This window comes from Emys orbicularis, chromosome 2 (genome assembly GCF_028017835.1).
Source record: "Emys orbicularis isolate rEmyOrb1 chromosome 2, rEmyOrb1.hap1, whole genome shotgun sequence".
Classification (NCBI taxonomy): domain Eukaryota; kingdom Metazoa; phylum Chordata; order Testudines; family Emydidae; genus Emys; species Emys orbicularis.
The window spans coordinates 1,393,317-1,413,924 of record NC_088684.1 but is presented as its reverse complement, the minus strand read 5'-3'; the positions used below and the strand labels follow the sequence as shown (position 1 = coordinate 1,413,924).

At 55.3% G+C, this 20,608-nt stretch overlaps 1 protein-coding gene across 1 annotated transcript in view; it reads left to right on the top strand.

Annotated features, from left to right (window-relative positions):
* OPLAH (5-oxoprolinase, ATP-hydrolysing) overlaps positions 1-3,700 on the top strand; it is a 36,998-nt gene extending 33,298 nt beyond the window's left edge. Inside the window, exons 22-26 of the mRNA XM_065399401.1 lie at positions 449-598; positions 1,401-1,558; positions 1,949-2,109; positions 2,894-2,991; positions 3,548-3,700. Coding sequence (XP_065255473.1) covers positions 449-598; positions 1,401-1,558; positions 1,949-2,109; positions 2,894-2,991; positions 3,548-3,700 — 720 coding nt within the window. The remainder of the gene's footprint in view (positions 1-448; positions 599-1,400; positions 1,559-1,948; positions 2,110-2,893; positions 2,992-3,547) is intronic.
* The last annotated feature ends 16,908 nt before the right edge of the window (positions 3,701-20,608 follow it).

Below are 20,608 nucleotides of genomic sequence, written 5' to 3'. Positions count from 1 at the left end.
GGGGCTGAGGTCTCTGGGTGGCACCGGGGCTGGGGCTGGCACAGGGCGCTGGGAGCTGAGGTCCCTGGGTGGCACCGGGGCTGGCACAGGGCGCTGGGAGCTGAGGTCTCTGGGTGGCACCGGGGCTGGGGCTGGCACAGGGCGCTGGGGGCTGAGGTCTCTGGGTGGCACCGGGGCTGGGGCTGGCACAGGGCGCTGGGAGCTGAGGTCCCTGGGTGGCACCGGGGCTGGCACAGGGCGCTGGGAGCTGAGGTTTCTGGGTGGCACGGGCGCTGGTAGCTGAGGTCTCTGGGTGGCACCAGGTTTGGGGCTGGCACAGGGCGCGCTGGCAGCTGTATGCCCCCTATGGCTACGCACTGGCCTGGAGCCGTGGGTTCAGCCCTGGCTCGGCGGAGGCCAGAGGGGCGAGGGTGCTCGGGGCTGCCTAATGCCCTCTCCCCCACGGCAGGGCTGCCTGGCCCCGGTGCAGGTTCTCATTCCCAAGGGCTCCATCCTGGACCCGTCCCCGGAGGCTGCCGTGGTGGGAGGCAATGTGCTGACCTCACAGAGGGTGGTGGACGTGATCTTCAGGGCCTTCGGGGCCTGCGCTGCCTCCCAGGTGAGCGCGGGGGGAGTGGGGGCGGCACGCCCTGTGTGGGGCTGGGGAGGGGCGGCTGTGGAGCTGGGCCCTGGGGTTCTCCTTGGCTGGGGCTAGGACAGGGGCACATGGGGCCTGGCGATTGCTCCAGCCTGCGGGCGAAGGGCATGGGCGGCTTGGAGGCTGCGCCCAGCCCAGGGGAGTTGCCTGCTGAACGGGCCCAGGCAGCTGGAGGCTTCCCGCAGGCTGGGGCTGGGGATCCCTTGGGGTGGGGCTGTGCCACCTCCAACTGCCCTGGCTGGGGCTGGGCCAGGGCCTGGCACAGGGCTGGGACTGCCTCTCCTCTGGACTGGGACCCCACGGCAGGGGACTGGCTGGCACCGGGTGGGTTTGGTCTCCCGTCGGGGGCCTGGGGCCGGCTCTCCCGTCGGGGGCCTGGGGCCGGCTCTCCCGTCTGGGGCCTGGGGCCGGCTGTCTCGTCGCGGGGCCTGGGGCCGGCTGTCTCGTCAGGGGGTCTGGGGCCGGCTCTCCCGTCGGGGGTCTGGGGCCGGCTCTCCCGTTGCGGGGTCTGGGGCCAGCTCTCCCATCGGGTCCCCGGGGCCGGCTCTCCCGTCGGGGGGTCTGGGGCCGGCTCTCCCGTCGGGGGTCTGGGGCCGGCTCTCCCGTTGGGGACCCCGGGGCCGGCTCGCCCATCAGGGGGTCTGGGGCCAGCTCTCCCGTCAAGGACCCCGGGACCGGCTCTCCCATCGGGGGCCTGGGGCCGGCTCTCCCGTCGGGGTGCCTGGGCCCGGCTCTCCCTCCATCTCTCATCCCCTCGCTCCAGGGCTGCATGAACAACGTCACGTTTGGGAACGAGCACATGGGCTACTATGAGACGGTGGCGGGCGGCGCGGGGGCCGGGCCCCACTGGCATGGGCGCAGCGGGGTACACACCCACATGACCAACACCCGCATCACTGACCCCGAGATCCTGGAGAAACGGTGGGTGTGGGTCTGGGGCCCCATGGGGAGCACCCCGTCTTTGCGGGGCTCTCGGCTAGGGCCACACCTCCTGGGGGGACACGGGGCAGGGAGTCTGGGAGAAGGGCCTGGGGAGGGGGCTGGATGGAGTGGGAGTGGCAACAGCCAGGACTCCCAAGACCTTTGGGGTAACCCCAGCTCTTTAGGGGCCCCCACCGAGCTGATGGGCTCTCGGGGTTTAGTGTCCTCGGCCCCTGTAACCTCTGGCTGGGGGGGCTGAGCCGGCTGTGGGTCCCAGGATCTCCCTGCTCTCTGCTCGGGCAGTGGCTGTGTGTGCAGCGGGACAGGGTGGAGGGTGCTGCCAGTGGGAGGGGGTCGCCCACCTCCCCAGTGACGCTCCCTCCCCCCCAGGTACCCAGTGACCCTGCGCTGCTTCGAGCTGTGCCGGGGCAGCGGGGGCAGCGGGCGGTTCCGGGGCGGGGACGGGGTGATCCGCGAGCTGCTCTTCCGCGAGGAGGTGGTGCTGTCGGTGCTGAGCGAGCGCCGGGCCTTCCGCCCCTACGGCCTGCACGGTGAGCCCCTGCCATGGTCCGGCCCTGTGTCCCAGCCCCCCACCTGGCCCCCATCCCCTCCCCACCCCTTCACTCCCTGTCATCTCACTTCATCTCACTGCCCAGCTCCTCGTGGTATCCCCATCTGACCCTCCCTCTGACCCCCCGTCTAACTAGGGTTGCCAGGCATCTGGTTTTCGACCTAGGAGCCGGAGGGACATCCGGGCGCCACGCAGACTTCCTCCGGCCCTGGGGAATGCCAGGGTTGCCTGACATCAGCATCACCTGGAGCCTGCACCCCTTGTCCCAGCCCTGAGCTCCCTCCCACACACCAAACCCCTCGGCCCCAGACCAGAGCCCTCTTCTGCACCCCAAAGCCCTTATCCCCGGCCCCACCCTGGAGCCCTCACCCTTCGCACACCCCAATCCCCTGCACCAGCCCAGAGCCCCATCCCACCCTCCAGATCCCTCAGGCCCAGTGTGGAGCCCCCTCCTACACCCCAAACCCCTCATCCCCGGCCCCACCCGGAGCCTGCACCCCCTCCCACACCCCAATCCCCTGCCCCAGCCCGGTGAAAATGAGAGAGTGAGTGAGGGTGGGGAGAGCAAGCGACAGAGGGAGGGGGCATTGAGTGAGCGGGGGGGGGCCTTGGAGAAGGGGTGGAGCAGGGGGCGGGACAAGGGTGTTCCATTATCTGCAATGAGACAGTTGGCAACCCTAGATCTTACCCCCACCCCCTCGTGGTATCCCCATCTGCCCCCCCATTTGACCCTCCCTCTGACCCCTCCTTTCTCTCCTGGGCAGGGGGGGACTCTGGCTCCCCCGGGCTGAACTTGCTGATCCGCAGAGACGGACGAACCATCAACCTGGGGGGGAAGACGTCAGTGCGAGTGCTCCCCGGGGTAAGAGTCCAGCACCCCCTGGCTGGGGGAGGGGGGCGGCTGGTTGACACGGCTCTCCCGGTGGGGGGTGGGGCTGGCACGGCTGTCCTGGAGGAGGGGGGCGGCTGGTTGACACGGCTCTCCCGGTGGGGCCGGGGTGGGGCTGGCACGGCTGTCCTGGGGGAGAGGGGGTGGCTGGTTGACACAGCTCTCCTGGTGGGGGGAGGGCTGGCACGGCTGTCCTGGGGGAGGGGGGCGGCTGGTTGACATGGCTCTCCCGGTGGGGGGTGGGGCTGGCACGGCTGTCCTGGGGGAGGGGGGCGGCTGGTTGACACGGCTCTCCCGGTGGGGGGTGGGGCTGGCACGGCTGTCCTGGGGGAGAGGGGGCGGCTGGTTGACACGGCTCTCCCGGTGGGGAGTGGGGCTGGCACGGCTGTGCTGCGGTCTGGCTGTACCAGCCACACCTTTCCTTGGGTTGACCTGGTCTGATTCCCCTCTCTGGCGGCTCCTGTCTGGGCAGGGTCCGGGGACAGCCCCCTTCTCCTCTCACCATCTCCCCTCCCTCCCCTCCCCACAGGACGTCTTCCGCTTGCAGACCCCTGGCGGGGGTGGCTTTGGGTCGGCTGCTGACACCGGGGACTCCATGGAGCGGCACCAGCCGTCTGACGCCAGGAGCTTCCCGGAGCGTGGCAGCCTGTACGACTATCGCCTGGCGCAGGAGATGGCGTGAGGGCCCGGGCCGGGGCGTGGGATGAGCCGCCCCACGGCTCTGCCCCGATGCAGTGTGGGCTCCGGCCCCCTCCCCCATCCTGTCCTCCTAATGCGGGGAGCATGCTCTAATGGGCCAAGACTCCTAGGTTCCAGTCAGCTGGGCCCTACCTCGCTGTATGACGTTCCCTGAGTCCCTGCCCCTCTCTGCCCCACTTGCAGGGGTCATTCCTGGGCGTTTGCAGAGGGTTTGGGACTCATGGGGCTGGAGGTGCAGTTGGGGGCCCGAGCCAGGGCCTGTGGTGGCTGGGGCCATGGGAACTCCCCTCCACACATACTGGAGCTGAATCTCCCTGCTCTGTCAGCCCCACGGGGCCCCTGCTGCTCTCGGGGTGCATCCCCGCCATGGAGGAGGGGCGTTAAGGGAGCTGCATGGGGGGAGCGAGAGCAGCATTTGCCCTCCGCCTCCAGCAGCGAGGAGCCGATGCAGCAGTTCGGGTTCTCTCCAGGGAAGGGCGGCATTCGCCCCATCACAGGGTGTGGTAAGATGAGGCCATGAAACATAAACCCTTGGTATCAGAGGCCCGGTATGAGGCCTGAACTAAAGTAATGGTCAAGACTTTGCTAACACAAAGCAAAGTTAAGCTGTGAGCCAGAGGCAGGCCCTGCTCACAGAAGCTGGCAAGAAGAAGGCTGCTAATTGGACGTATACACATATCTAAAGGGTATCAAGCACTAATAGGATAAACATGGACCAGGATGGCACCAGAACAGTCCGGTACGAACACATTCCACAGAGATAATGAGGAACAGGCTGAACCATCCTAAAAGACAGGGTCAAAAGGATAATCTGATGGACAGACTTGTTCAAACCCACATGTACCAGGGGAGAGGCAGCACCCCAACACGCAGAGGGGTTGCACCTCGATACGTCAGGAGTGATGTGTAATTTGTTTGTACCTGTGTATAAGAATTTACCTGAGGAGATGTCTTTGTCTGGCCTGGGGGGTAGTGGAGAGTCCCATCACTGACTGAGCCGGTCCATTGTCGGGGGGCCACATATTCGTAGTATGTCCTGTAGAGTCTACGGGAAACTATTACTGTGCTTTGTTTGACAATAAACCTGGCCGGTGCCTTCGTACCTTATCGGAGTCTGTGGTCTCATAGACTCATAGACTCATAGACTTTAAGGTCAGAAGGGACCAATATGGTCATCTAGTCTGACCTCCCGCATGATGCAGGCCACAAAAGCTGACTCACCCACAACAGAATCTTCCAGCCTGCGACCCCTGCCCTATGCTGCGGAGGAAGGCGAAAAACCTCCAGGGCCTCTGCCAATCTACCCTGGAGGAAAATTCCTTCCCGACCCCAAATATGGCGATCAGCAGAACCCCGAGCATACAGGCAAGATTCTACAGCCGGACTCTCATTTTACCCGCGATGGCCCGTTAATGCCTATTTGACTAAAATCACATTATCCCATCAAACCATTCCCTCCATAAACTTATCAAGCCTAATCTTGAAGCCAGAGAGGTCCTTCGCCCCCACCGTTTCCCTCGGAAGGCTGTTCCAAAATTTTACCCCTCTGACGGTTAGAAACCTTCGTCTAATTTCAAGCCTAAACTTCCCCACGGCCAGTTTATATCCATTCGTTCTCGTATCCACATTACTACTAAGCTGAAATAATTCCTCTCCCTCCTTGGTATTAATCCCTTTGATATATTTAAAGAGAGCAATCATATCCCCCCTCAGCCTTCTTTTGGTTAGGCTAAACAAACCGAGCTCCTCGAGTCTCCTTTCATAGGAAAGGTTTTCCATTCCTCGGATCATCCTAGTGGCCCTTCTCTGTACCCGTTCCAGTTTGAGTTCATCCTTTTTAAACATAGGAGACCAGAACTGCACACAGTACAGTTTGGGTTCTCTCAGGTCTGCTGTGCCAGTGATCTGCAGAGCCGGGGCAGCACACGGGGAGAACACACATGCACGCAGCCGACTGTTACAACATTGGAGAGAGCAGAGCACCACACCGGTGACGGTGCTGGAGTCTGCTGCCCGGATGATGGAGCGAGAGGCACCGGCACTGCTGTGGGGCGCGCTGCCACAGGCCAGCCCAGTCGTAGCCTCTCTGTGGCCCCAGAGCTGGAGACCCCTGGGCTTCTGCTCAACCCGTCTCTGTGCTTTGCTCGGGAGCGATAGGCCTGGCAGGGGGCAGTTCCACCTGCCCACACGCGTGACGCCATCCAGGGCTCTGGCTCTTTCCGGCGCGGGGGGAGCCTCGGCCAATGGGCTCACTGAGTTGAGCCAGGCCTGAGCCTCAGGCAGGCACGTTTCCCGCTGGGCTGGGCTTCAGTAAGTCCAGCACTGAGGCTTTGGTAGGATCGGCCTCACTTGCGGGTGCTGGCTGAGCCCGGGCTGGACTCCTGCCAGGTCGAGCGGGTCTCCCTCAGCTGGCATGAGGGCGGCACAGAGAGCAGGAGTGGCCCTGGCCTCTAGCTGCAGCCTAAACCCTGGAGTCTTCGCTGCCTGCCCCAGCAGGTTCCCAGGCCTGGCACCATGTCTGGGCCTCGCTTCCCTCCCGCTCCCCAGGAGCACCTCCCATTGCACCCGCTGGACTCAGCCCTGCAAGGGTTAACCCCTCCAGTGCCGTGGGCAGGGCAGGGCAGGGCAGAGGGCGTGATGGTTTCCGGTGAGGATATTACAGCTGACCTGGATCGACGAGCGCCGGATGGAACGCCGCCAAGAAACAGAACGGTTCTCGCAGCTCCCACCAGCCCTGCTGGCTCTGCCCCCATGACCAGGCCCTTCTCCATCGCTGAACCCAGGCAAGGGGAGCCGCTCCGGCCCGGCCTCTCAGACGTGGAGAAGAATTGACACTGAGCATGAGACCTATGCCCAAACCGTGGGGAACCAGGATGCTTTGCGTCAAGCTGCCCTGCCAAGGTGTGATCTGCACCTGGGTCAGAGAAAGCAAAGCCCTAGACCCGTTGGGGGGTGCAGGCTGGGCTGGCGCCCTCCCCTTTTCTCCAGCAGCCCGCACCAGAACGCTAGCGATGGGCAATCAGAGTCTAGCACCTCTCCAAGCCCCTCTCCGGCTTGGGCACCTTGTGATGCCCAACACCAACCTAGAGGTGCTGGTGGATTCGGGTGCCATGGATCCAGAGTCTGCCCAGGCACAATATCCCCCCAGAGCGCAGTCACCCACCAGCTGGCTCCCTTAGAGGGAACTACCCTTTGAGGCCACCGAGAAATTCTGTTTGGGCTCATGCGTGAACTGCATTCACCAGTTGTCCCTGGCATCCCCTGGCTCATCGCTTACAACCTGCGCATCTGCTGGTGGTCAGGCACGATATGCTGTCCTTCCCTGTCTCGCCAGTTGTCATGGAGTCCCCGGGCAATGCTCTGGAACTGCTCCCCACAAAGCCAGTCAGGACTTTGGGGAGCCTCCTCTCCCTCGGAGCAGACCGTCTCCAGGGCAAGAAGCTCACACGGCTTCACCTCCTGGGTCTCTCCTGGGAGCATTCAGCATATGCCCCTCCGTGCGCTTCCCACAGCGAGTCCGCCCAGGCGGGGTCCTGGGGAAGCCAGAGGGTCCTGCACACACCCCCACTTCGCAGTCAGACGTGACTCTCAGCCAGCCAGTAAAACAGAGGTTTATTAGATGACAGGAACACGGTCTAAAACAGAGCTTGTAGGTACAGAGAACGGGACCCCTCAGCCGGGTCCATTCTGGGGCCCAGCGAGCCAGACACCCCCGTCTGCCCTCCCTCCTAGTCCCCAGCCAGCTCCAAACTGAAACCCCCTCCAGCCCCTCCTTCTCTGGGCTTTGTCTCTTTCCCGGGCCAGGAGGTCACCTGATCTCTTTGTTCACCTTTAGCTATCCCCTTGCAGGGGGGCAGGGCCACGGCCATTTGTTGCCAGGATACAGAGTGTCGGCCATGTATGCGCACTGGAGACTTAAGAAATGCATAGGGGAAACTGAGGCACCCACACAGTATTCAGAGGAAACATTAAGAACAGTCCCACTTCGTCACACCAGCAATCCTGTTTCCTGAGAGCCAAACCAGGCCCAGCAGCCCACTGCAGCTTACTCAGTCCTCCAAAGAGTTCAGAGATGCTACGAGAGGATCCAAACGTGACCATGGCAACCTCCACGACCTCCTCCACAGCTCCAGGGATTCCTGTTAAATATCAGCACTATGCCGACATGGTCAAAGAAAGCCAACACCCTACTGCCTCATCGCAGCTATGACGGCCCCTTCTGGGCACATTTCCTCCCTCTCACAACCTGAACTACGGGTACTTCTGGAAGGAGACGAATGGCAGACCACCTTCCATACCAGACATGGCCATGGTCATGCCATTTGGGTTGTGCAATGCCCTGGCAACATCTTTAGGGACATACTGGACCAATTTGTTGTCCTTTACCTGGATGAGATCCTCATTTTCTCTGAAAGTCAGGACCTCTGGTCATCATGTCTGCACTGTCTTGGAGTGACGACGCCAAAACCACCTCTGCTCAAAACTTGAGAAATGCGCGTTCAATAAGGACACGGTGGAATTCTTGGGATCCCCTCGCCCGAGGAACTCGCATGGACCTTCGTAAGGCAGTGGCAATATTCAACTAGGCCACTCCCAAGGATGTAGGTGGGGGGCAGTGATTTCTCGGATTTGCCAAGTTTTACAGGTGATTTATTAAAGGATTCTCTAGCCTGGTTGCACCCATAACCCATGGGGTTCAGTAGCCTTTGATCGACTGAAGAGGGCATTCACCTTGGCACCTATCTGAAGTCACCCAGATTTCACTAAACCATTTATGATCAAGGCCAATGACTCAAACTTTGCCATAGGTGCAGAATTATTTCAACATGTGGGTCCCTGCAACCAATTCTACCCCTGTGGTTTTTATTCTCGGAAGCAGTCCCCAGTGGAGAAAAATTACAATATTTGGGACAAGGAACTATTGGATATCAAGATGGCTCTGAGAAGTGGTGCCACCTCCTAGAAGGAGCCCTATTCCCAGTCCAAGTCCTGATGGACCATAGGATCTTGGAATACCTACAGACTGCCAGACTCCTTAACGAACCCCAGATCTGCTGGTCCCTCTTCTTTGCTCACGTCAGGTTTGTTGTAACCTATCATCCCGGGGCAAGAAATGGGAAGGCGGATGCCCTATCCCGCAAAGGCTAACATCTCAAACCTGGTGAAGAGCCCTCTGCCACCATGGTCAAGGGGCCCAACTTTGTCAACAGGACAATTGACAGCAGTCTGATGTCCTCCATCTGCTCCCTGCTCCCCAACAACCCACTTGTGACCCAGATCTGCCAGACCCTGAACGACGCGGTTACCCAACCACTCCAGATTCCCACTACAGAACGGCCTCATCTATTGCAAGGCTTTTCTTTATGTTCCGGAGGGACAACCTAGGCTTCAGGTGTTGAAACTATGCCACAACTCGCCACTAGCTGGCCGTTTTGGCCAATTCAGGCCAATCTGGTCTTGAGGAGCCTCTGGTGGCCAGGCCTACGAGATTACATCAAAGATTATATCAGGTCCTGCAACCTCTGTGCCTGTGCCAAGAACCTACTATCAAAACCCCTAGATCTCCTCCAGCTGCTGCCCACTCTACCAGTCTTAGTCTACTATGCCAATGGACTTCATTGTAGAACTGCCGTGCTCCCAGGGACACTTGGCAATCCTGCACGCCATTGAGCACCTAGCAACGATGGTGCACTTCATCCCATGCCGTATTGTTTCCATTTTGTATGTGAAATTACCCTGTATGCACCTGCTCTGCGGGGCAGGAAGCGACCTGCCAGCCGGGCCCGCGGCGAGCCAGCGGAGCTGTGGATTGTATGTCAGGGCAGGCGGGGCCGTGCCCTGTGCCGGGCTGCACCTCGGGAGCGAATTTTGGCAATTGACATGAGCTTTCCGGTTTGTGGTTTGCCTGGGTAAGCCACACGGCCCTGTACAAACCTGGGCACGTCCTCGGGCTAATTAACGCAATGAGGGCTGGAGGAGCTGGGCAGGGCTGGCTGGGCAGGAGGCCAGCGGCACATTCAGCGGGTGATTCTCCCTCAGTTAGCAGCTGCTGTGATCATGGGGGCCCCGCTGGCCTGCTCACAGTGTCTGCCGAACGGAGAGACGGCAGAGAAAGGGTTATAAAATATTCCAGTGCTGGGAAAAGGTGCCCCAGGGAGACGGACAGAGAGCCTAGGCTAGTCCAGACAATGCCCCTGCTCCAGAAGAGCCCCAGCACTGTGCTAACCTCACATCTGCTAACCGAGAGAAGTGGGACCAGAAATCAATGGGCCAAAATGAGGCCTAATTAAGAACATAAGAACATAAGAACATAAGAAAGGCCGTACTGGGTCAGACCAAAGGTCCATCTAGCCCAGTATCTGTCTACCGACAGTGGCCAATGCCAGGTGCCCCAGAGGGAGTGAACCTAACAGGCAATGATCAAGTGATCTCTCTCCTGCCATCCATCTCCATCCTCTGACGAACAGAGGCTAGGGACACCATTCTTACCCATCCTGGCTAATAGCCATTTATGGACTTAGCCACCATGAATTTATCCAGTCCCCTTTTAAACATTGTTATAGTCCTAGCCTTCACAACCTCCTCAGGTAAGGAGTTCCACAAGTTGACTGTGCGCTGCGTGAAGAAGAACTTCCTTTTATTTGTTTTAAACCTGCTGCCTATTAATTTCTTTTGGTGACCCCTAGTTCTTGTATTATGGGAATAAGTAAATAACTTTTCCTTATCCACTTTCTCAACATCACTCATGATTTTATATACCTCTATCATGTCCCCCCTTAGTCTTCTCTTTTCCAAACTGAAGAGTCCTAGCCTCTTTAATCTTTCCTCATATGGGACCCTCTCTAAACCCTTAATCATTTTAGTTGCTCTTTTCTGAACCTTTTCTAGTGCTAGAATATCTTTTTTGAGGTGAGGAGACCACATCTGTACACAGTATTCGAGATGTGGGCGAACCATGGATTTATATAAGGGCAATAATATATTCTCCGTCTTATTCTCTATCCCCTTTTTAATGATTCCTAACATCCTGTTTGCTTTTTTGACCGCCTCTGCACACTGCGTGGACATCTTTAGAGAACTATCCACGATGACGCCAAGATCTTTTTCCTGACTCGTTGTAGCTAAATTAGCCCCCATCATGTTGTATGTATAGTTGGGGTTATTTTTTCCAATGTGCATTACTTTACATTTATCCACATTAAATTTCATTTGCCATTTTGTTGCCCAATCACTTAGTTTTGTGAGATCTTTTTGAAGTTCTGCACAATCTGCTTTGGTCTTAACTATCTTGAGTAGTTTAGTATCATCTGCAAACTTTGCCACCTCACTGTTTACCCCTTTCTCCAGATCATTTATGAATAAATTGAATAGGATAGGTCCTAGGACTGACCCTTGGGGAACACCACTAGTTACCCCTCTCCATTCTGAGAATTTACCATTAATTCCTACCCTTTGTTCCCTGTCCTTTAACCAGTTCTCAATCCATGAAAGGACCTTCCCTTTTATCCCATGACAGCTTAATTTACGTAAGAGCCTTTGGTGAGGGACCTTGTCAAAGGCTTTCTGGAAATCTAAGTACACTATGTCCACCGGATCCCCCTTGTCCACATGTTTGTTGACCCCTTCAAAGAACTCTAATAGATTAGTAAGACACGATTTCCCTTTACAGAAACCATGTTGACTATTGCTCAAGAGTTTATGTTTTTCTATGTGTCTGACAATTTTGTTCTTTACTATTGTTTCAACTAATTTGCCCGGTACCGACGTTAGACTTACCGGTCTGTAATTGCCGGGATCACCCCTAGAGCCCTTTTTAAATATTGGCGTTACATTAGCTAACTTCCAGTCATTGGGTACCGAAGCCAATTTAAAGGACAGGTTACAAACCTTAGTTAATAGTTCCGCAACTTCTAAAAATTCTAAAACTTCCAAAATTGGTGAGCACATTGTCACGGAGAGTGGGGGGACACAAGGCCCTGCACCCCCGGCTTCCTGCGATTCACCATGACTCTCAGCCAGCCAGTAAAGCAGAAGGTTTATTTAGACAACAGGAATACAGTCCAAGACAGGTCTTGCAGGCACAGACAACAGGACCCCCTCAGTTAGGTCCATCTTGGGGTCCCAGGGGCACCACAGGCCCATTGGAGGGTGCAGAGCCCTGTCTGGGCTCCCTCCATTACCAGCCAACTCCTCAAACTCCCCCCAGCGTCTCCTCCCCCAGCCTTTGTTCAGTTTCCCGGGCCAAGGTGTCACCTGGCCTCTAACCCCTTCCTGGGTTCTCATGTTACATGCTCAGGTATCCTCCCTCAAGGCCAGTCTCCTATCCCCCAGTGCAGACCATCCTAGCCACACTCCCCTGCCTTCCCAGGCCAACACGCCCCACTCAGCATTCAAAGACCACATTAAGAACAGTCCCAGTTTGTCACACACACTAATGAGGGGGATGGACTGTTCCGCCCCCCACTCCCTTTGGGGGCCTGACAAAAAGCCTTCAGGGAGCTGGTGGGGAGGCGGGCGGTCTGGAAGGAACGGGCTTTCCCATCATAGTCACCACCGCCACCTTCTCCTGGGCTCTGCCCTTGGGCTGCTACCCTGACCCTGAGCGCTGCCCTGGCCAGGCCAGAGAGAGGGACCCCAATGACATCGCCAGCTGCACTGGCTCCCACTAACTCCCAGCCCTGTTGCCCCTCATCCCTGGTGTGTCCTTTTTCTCCCCTTCGCTCTCCTCTGTCCCCCCCTCGCCTCTCCCTTCTGGCTAGTAAGACCCTGGCTGAGCCGGCCAAGCCTGTGCATTCGCAGCCCCGCTGTGAGCCTGGGACCACGGAGGTGGCTAACGGTCCTGCCCAAACAGCCCAGAGCTGGTATGAGTTTGCTGGGTCCTGGCGTGGCCGATCAGCCCCTGCGATGAGCCTGTTCTGGTCTGCCCAGGGTGTCACCGAAGGATCCACGTGCTCTCTGATCCACGTGGCAGCTGTGAGCACACTGGTGTCACACGGGGGTCGTTCCCTTAGCCTGTCCCTAGAGGGCACAAGGAGGGGGAGAGTTGTGGGGTTTAATATCGATACCCCTGTGTGACGTTATGAGCGTAATATAATATTTCATTGGAAGATGACAGGGCCAGAAAGAGTTAATTAAGTCACCGACTGACCTGACCCATGGGTGAACTGTAGAAACTGGTTAGGAAGATCTGTAAATGAATAGAGCTTTGAAATGCAAGTCTGCATTGTTAGAGATCTCAAGGGTAGATGTTTGCTCAGGGCTTGTGATGTAAGCAAACAAGTCTTGTCTATTGCTATAACTTTAATTCAAAGATCAAAAAAGGAATATTAACATTTATGATGATACTTGAATGAAATAGTATTATTGTCTCTATGTCTCTTTGACGGTTGTGGTACCTGTATCTGAACTGTTTAATGGATAAATTACCCTGTGCTAATTGCCAGGATGTTTGGAAGGAGAATTAAGCCTATTGTTTTCTCAGGCCGAAAGGCTGCTGGAAATGTATAAGAACCCTGGGACATGATGCTATTTCGTCTCAGATCTGCTTTGGGTTTCAAGAGGGGGAAACCTAAAGGCACAAGGATTGAGATCCCCAGTCACTGATTGGAGTCACCCTGAATATGGACATTGGACTATAACCTATGAACTATTTCTAAAAGGACTTTTGGCAACTACAAGCTCACCTCTGCTATGCATCTGAACCTCAAGAATTGAATTCAAGTCTGTCTGTATATTGATCTTTTAACCAACTCTCTCTCTCTTTTCTTTTTTAATACATTTTAGCTTAGTTAATAAGAATTGACTATAGCGTGTATTTTGGGTAAGATCTAAGTTATAATTGGACCTGGGTGTGTGGCTGATCCTTTGGGGTTGGAAGAACCTTTTATTTTATATGATGAAGTAAGATTTTCAGTAATCATCATCATATCTGACAGGTGTGTCTGGACGGAGGCCTGAGGCTGGGCACTTTAAGGGAACTGCGTTGTTTGGACTTCTGAGTAACCAGTGAGGTACTATAGAAGCTGTTTTGGTAAATCTAAGTATTGAAATAACCACCAGCGTTTGGGGTTTGTCTGCCCCGTTTTGTTTGCAGTTCACCCTGATTGAGTGACCTCGGCTGGCTCTCACGGGCAGCACCGTCACACCCTGCTGCTCTGTTTGTTAGCCCCGTGCCTGGCCCTTGGGGTGGAAGATGGGGCAGTTTGGGATGGTCCTTTGCTCTGGGGGTGGGGGGTGTGTGTGTGTCATTCCAGTCTCCACCTGGCCCCTGCAACGGTCCAAGCTCTGCTCTTCCTGTGGGCGTTCTGCTGGGCCGTTGCCTGATCCCCATCCAGGAGCCCTCGGCTCTGTTTGTGTCTTCTGGGCCCCGGCCATGGAGCACTGGGGGGGGATGGCCCAGCCCTTGAACGTGCTGTGATGACATGCTGTGGGAAGCCGGGGTTAGGGTGACTAGATCGCAAGAGTGAAATATCAGGACACATTGGGCAAGCGGTGCGGCGGGAGGGGAGAGGACGACAATGACAGACACAGGTGCACAGAGCCATGAGAGGGGGCCCTAGGAAGCTGCGAGAGGGGTTGTACGGCCCCCGCTGCAGCCCGCACCACAAGCCACAGGGCAAGGACACCTATTGAATTCAATGAGAATTTTGCATGTGAATTGATGTACCTAGTTCTGAGATTATAAAACCAGAAGGGATCCGGTGATCACCTGGTCTCACTGCCTGTATAGCACAGACATAGAACTTTCCCAAAATAATTCCTAGAGGATAGCTTTTAGAAAAAGCTTTTAGAAAAACACCATAACCCTTAGTATATTGTTAATCGTTAATTACTCTCACCATTGAAAAGGTATGCCTTATATCCAGTCTGAATTTGTCTAGCTGCAACTTCCAACCATTGGATCCTGCTCTACCTTTCTCTGCTAGACTGAAGTGCCCATTATTAACTATTTGTTCCCCATGTAGATACTTACAGTCTATAACCAACTCACTTCTTAACCTTCTTTTTGTTAAGCTAAATAGATTGAGGGCCTTGAGTCGATCACTATAAGGCATGTTTTATAATCCTTTAATCAGTCTTGTGACTCTTCTCTGAACAGTCTCCAATTTATCAATATCCTTCTTCACTTGTGCACCCCAGAACTGGACACAGTATCCCAGCAGTGGTTGCACCAGTGCCAAATACAGAGACAAAATAACCTCTCTACTCCTGCTTGAGATTCCCCTATTTAGGCATCTGGTCACCCTATTTCTGTATGCATTTCCCCAAACTGAACTGCCCCAGAAATTCTGTCATGTGGAATCATCGTGAAACTCGCATGGCTCCAACCCTGCCGATGAACCTTTAGATCCACTGCACAGACTTCTGCCACTTGAGCTAATGGAGTAAGTGATGGCAGAGGCAGTAGGTTGTCATCCTATATGTGATAGATCAGCCCTATAGGGGGATGAGACACTTTTTTTGCCACTGGGTTTCACAGATATCTGCTGACAGAAGAGGAACTGTGAAACTCAGGAATCCTGGGTCTATTCCAGTATCAAAGGGGTAGCCGTGTTAGTCTGGATCTGTAAAAGCAGCAACGAGTCCTGTGGCACCTTATAGACTAACAGACGTTTTGGAGCATGAGCTTTCGTGGGTGAATACCCACTTCTTCGGATGCATGCTCATGCTCCAAAACATCTGTTAGTCTATAAGGTGCCACAGGACTCTTTGCTGGGTCTATTCCAGCTCCTGAACGGAGTGGTCTCTAGTAGTCAAAGACCCTTCTTCCCCGTCCCCTCCAGTCTATGTCTATCCTATTGCTGTCTAACCCGCCCCAGCTCCTCATCTGTATGGGAAGCTGGACTTGGCCGAAAACAGCATCCCCGCGGTTATATCTGCGTGCTGTGCCCTCCATAATATTTGTGAAGGGAAGGATGAAAGCTTCACTCAGGCATGGATCTCTGAGGTTCAACACCTGGAGGCTGAGTTTGCAAAGGCAGAGAGCAGGGCTATTACAGGGGCCCAGCGCGGGGCTGCAAGGATTAGGGATGCCTTGAGGGAGCAATTTGAGGCTGAAAACCAGCAGTGATATCTGGTGCCCTGCACGGGAGTGAAGTGCAGTAGTTCCAATCTTTAGGAATCAGTGTCTGCTTAGCAGACAAGCAGACTTGCAGTGCCTGTTTAATTCCTGGGCTAAGGAGTCTTTTACTTTATGCAATAATAAAGAATGTTTTCAAAGCCAAAGAATCCATTTATTGAAAAGGAAAAAAAATTATTTATTGAAAAGAAACAAGGGGGTGTGGTGGGGAACGGTACAATCACAGATTCGCGTCTGTCCTGTCTGGTGTGCTGTGCAGTGAGTGCTGCACTTCAGGACAGCTATACTGCATGGTGATGGGGGTTGAGTGCAGAGGGTAAGGGTCGTGGTTTTCAGGGCTGGGTGGTGAAGATACTGGTGTTGGAGGCAGCGGGTGGCGTGAACAACACGGAAGTTGGGGAAAGTGGGTTGGAGGAAAGAGTTTTGGGACAAGGGCTGTAGGGGGGGGTGGCGTTTGCGGTACTGCTCCTCTTTCTGCATGGCTACGAGCTCCTGGATAGTGTCTGCTCGGCGCTCCAGGATGCTTATGATCTGATCCGTGCTTTGCTGCCGGTGCGCGGTGCTTTGCTGCCGGTGCGCTGTGTTTTCCTGGCGGATCCTGCTTTCTCTCTCCCTCCAGTTCTGTGCTTTCTCATTCTCTTTAATAGATTGCTGCATCACTTCTTGCAGCATGTCTTCTTTGCTTTTTCACGGTCTCTTCCTGAGTCTTTGCAGTCTCTGAGCAGGCGATAAGAGGGACGGCTGAGGTTTCAAGGTTGATGCAGCTGTATAGGCAAAATGCAACATTTAACAGAGGCAGCATTGTTTATACCAGACAGAGTAATGTTTCCCCCCGCACTTAAGGAGTAGAAAACACACAGGGTCTACACAATAGCATAATTTCCCCGTCCGAAACAGAGCACACATATCCCACGGGAGCCTCAAAATGGTGAGTAAGGGGGACTGATTGTTTCAGGGCTGCACTGTCCTCTGGGTTTCTGTGCCTTGGGGAGAGCCAACAGCTTCAGGGGGCACCTACACTGAACACTGTCCCAACATTTTCCACAGGAGTTCGTCCTGGACAATATCTCGCTGCTGAGGGTGACCTGGGAAGCAAGGGAGGGTCTTCTACTGCAATGCGGCTTCCACCCTGGCCCATATGCCGCTTGCCTGCGTGCAGCAATGGTCCCCCCGCCCCTTGCGGCACAGTGGCGCAGACACGTTAGCCTGGCTGGGACAAGGACCACGGTGGCTCTCCCGATAAACCTGCGCAAGCGCATTGCACACATTCTGGATGAGACATTCGAGGAGATTACCGAAGCCGATTACCGCGATGTGATAAACCACATCAATGCACTATTCCGCATCTAGGCATGCATGCCTAACCCTCCTCTCCCAAAGAGCCCGCACCGAAAAAATTCCTTCCCGAAAAAACAAAACAAAACGCTTACCGGGAACCTGCTCTTCTGTTTGTCCTCCACCAAGTACTGGCCGCTGCGACTGGCTACCTTCCTCCTGGCTCGAGAAGAGCTCCTGGCTGCACGGTGTGACGAAGTGGGACTGTTCTTAAAGTTTTCCTCATTTTCCCCTATGCAGTTCTTAAGTATCTAGGTGGTGGGATAAGGGTGTATGGTTGCTGCAGAGCGAAGGGCCAGTGCACATAAATGCCCGACACTGTCTCCTAGCAACTGATGGCCTGGGCCCCTCCTCTGCAAAGGTGCCAACTGAAGGTGTTGGAGACAAAGGGATCAGGTGACCTCCTGGCCTGGGAAAGAGACAAAGCCCAGAGAAGGAGGGGCTGGATGGGGGTTGGTTTTTGGAGCTAGCTGGGGACTGGAAGGGAGGACAGACGGGGGTCTGCCTCGCTGGGCCCCAGAATGGACCCGGCGGAGGGGTCCCGTTCGCTGGACCTACAAGCTCTGTTTTAGACCGTGTTCCTGTCATCTAATAAACCTCTGTTTTACTGGCTGGCTGAGAGTCAAGTCTGACTGCGAAGTGGGGGTGCAGGACCCTCTGGCTTCCCCAGGACCCCGCCTGGGCGGACTCGCTGTGGGAAGCGCATGGAGGGGCATATGCTGAATGCTCCCAGGAGAGACCCAGGAGGTGAAGCCGTGTGAGCTTCTTGCCCTGAAGACGGTCTGCTCCGAGGGAGAGGAGGCTCCCCAAAGTCCTGACTGGCTTTGTGGGGAGCAGTTCCAGAGCATCGCCTGGGAACTCCGTGACACATGGCTCCAGGGATTCCGGGGTGTCTCCATCCGGCCCACCATCCTCACTCCCGTTTTCCTCCTCCTCCTCCCCCCCCCCACCAGCTCTGAAGTGTCCATGGTGGTGCTCGGAGTGGAGGTGGGGTTAACCCCAAGTATCGCATCCAGCTCTTTGTAGAATCGGCAGGTGGCAGGGGGAGCACCCGAGCGGCCGTTTGCGTCACGGGCTTTGCGGTAGGCACTCCGCAGCTCCTTCACTTTAATCCTGCACTGCAGGGCGTCCCGGTCATGGCCCCTTTCCATCATGTCCTTTGATACCTTCCCGAAGGTATCGTAATTCCTACGGCTGGAGCGCAGCTGGGACTGGACAGCTTCCTCCCCCTAAACACTGATGAAGTCCAGCAACTCGCCATTGCTCCATGCCGGGGCTCGCTTGGTGCGTGGAGGCATGGTCACCTGGAAAGATTCGCTGATAGCACTCCACGCCACGCCGGGCTGAGCAAACAGGAAGGGGATTTTTAAAATTCCCGGGGAATGTAAAGGGTGGGTCACATGGTTGGTTACCTGAGGCCAGGGCAGTAGAGTTTGAACTGATGACCAAAGTGGCTAGAACAGGCATTGTGGGATACTGCCGAATAATTCTGGAGGCCATTCACAGCGCATTGGGCGGCCACACTGGCGCCGCAGCGCTGCAGCGGCAGCGCAATACTTGCTGTTCCTCTCGGAGAGGTGGAGTACATGCAGCGCTGCAACCACGGAGATACAGCGCTGCAAATGCCTTGCCAGTGTGGACGGGGAGTGAGTTACAGCGCTGGGGGCGGCTTTACAGCGCTGCAACTCGCAAGTGTAGCCAAGGCCTATCTCCCCTTGTAAGTATTCTCACACTTCTTATCAAACTGTCTGTACTGGGCTACCTTGATTATCACTTCAAAAGTTTTTTTCTCTTACTTAATTGGCCTCTCAGAGTTGGTAAGACAACTCCCACCTGTTCATACTCTCTGTATGTGTGTATATATATCTCCTCAATATATGTTTCACTCTATATGCATCCGAAGAAGTGGGCTGTAGCCCACAAAAGCTTATGCTCAAATAAATTTGTTAGTCTCTAAGGTGCCACAAGTACGCCTGTTCTTTTTGCGGATACAGACTAACACGACTGCTACTCTGAAAAAAGTAACACCTTTGATGCCCTGGCAGGGGGGCTTTAGCCAGTGCCCCTGGATGCAATCGCACCCACAGAAATCAGTCGCAGATTAGCCAGTGTGCACTGGGCTCCCAGCTCAGGTTTGGCCCAGGCGGCCTCCATTGGGACCTGGTGCAGACTGAGGCTGGGTCAGACCTGAGTAACACAGTGACCACATGCACTAGGTTGCAATGCGGAGAGTGGGGAGCCGGACGCAGCCCCCGGGACAGGAGCCACCTCTGCAGGGTGAACATAAGAACGGCCACACTGGGTCAGACCAAAGGTCCATCCAGCCCAGTATCCTGTCTTCCGACAGTGGCCAATGCCAGGTGCCCCAGAGGGACTGAACAGAACAGGGAATCATTAAGTGATCCATCCCTGTAGGACAGTCCCAGCTCCTAGCAAACAGAGGCTGGGGACACCATCCCTGCCCAGCCTGGCTAATAGCCATTGAAGGACCCATCCTCCATGAATTTATCTAGTTCTTTTTTTAACCCTATTATAGTCTTGGCCTTTACAACATCCTCTGGCAGAGTTCCACAGGTTGACTGTGCATTGTGTGAAGAAATACTTCCTTTTGTTTTAAACCTGCTGCCTATTCATTTCATTTGGTGACCCCTAGTTCTTGTGTTATGAGGAGTAAATAACACTTCCTTATTTACTTTCTCCACACCAGTCATGATTTTATAGACCTCTATCGTATCCCCCCTTAGCTGTCTCTTTTCCAAGCTGAAAAGTCCCAATCTTATTAATCTCTCCTCATACGGAAGCTGTTCCAGACCTCTAATCATTTTTGTTGCCCTTTTCTGAACCTTTTCCAATTCCAATGTATCTTTTTTGAGATGGGGCGACCACATCTGCACACAGTATTCAAGATGTGGGCGTACCATGGATTTATATAGAGGCAATATGATATTTTCTGTCTTATTATCTATCCCTTTCTTAATGATTCCCAACATTCTGTTCACTTATTTTGACTGCCGCTGCACATTGAGTGGATGTTTTCAGAGAACTATCCACAATGACTCCAAGATCTCTCTCTTGAGTGGTAACAGCTAATTTAGACCCCATCATTTTATATGTATAGTTGGATTATGTTTTCCAATGTGCATTACTTTGCATTTATCAACATTACATTTCATCTGCCATTTTGTTGCCCAGTCTGCTTGGAGCCGGGAGCGGCAGGGGGCTCTGAGCCGGGAGCCAGGAGGGGCAGGGGGCTCTGAGCAGGGAGCCTGGGTTGCATCTCCTTGGCCAGAGACCAGAACCGTGACTCTTTGCCAGTGACTCCTGTGTAGTGGCCACACGTGGCATCACTGGGTATGAGGGCTGAGAGGCTTGGGCAGGCTGTGGGGGGTGATGGCCCCTTGTCCTGGAGACCCCCCCATACCCAAGGGGGGGTTCTGCAGTAGGGGTACGGCTGAGAGGCCTGGTGTGGTGACAACA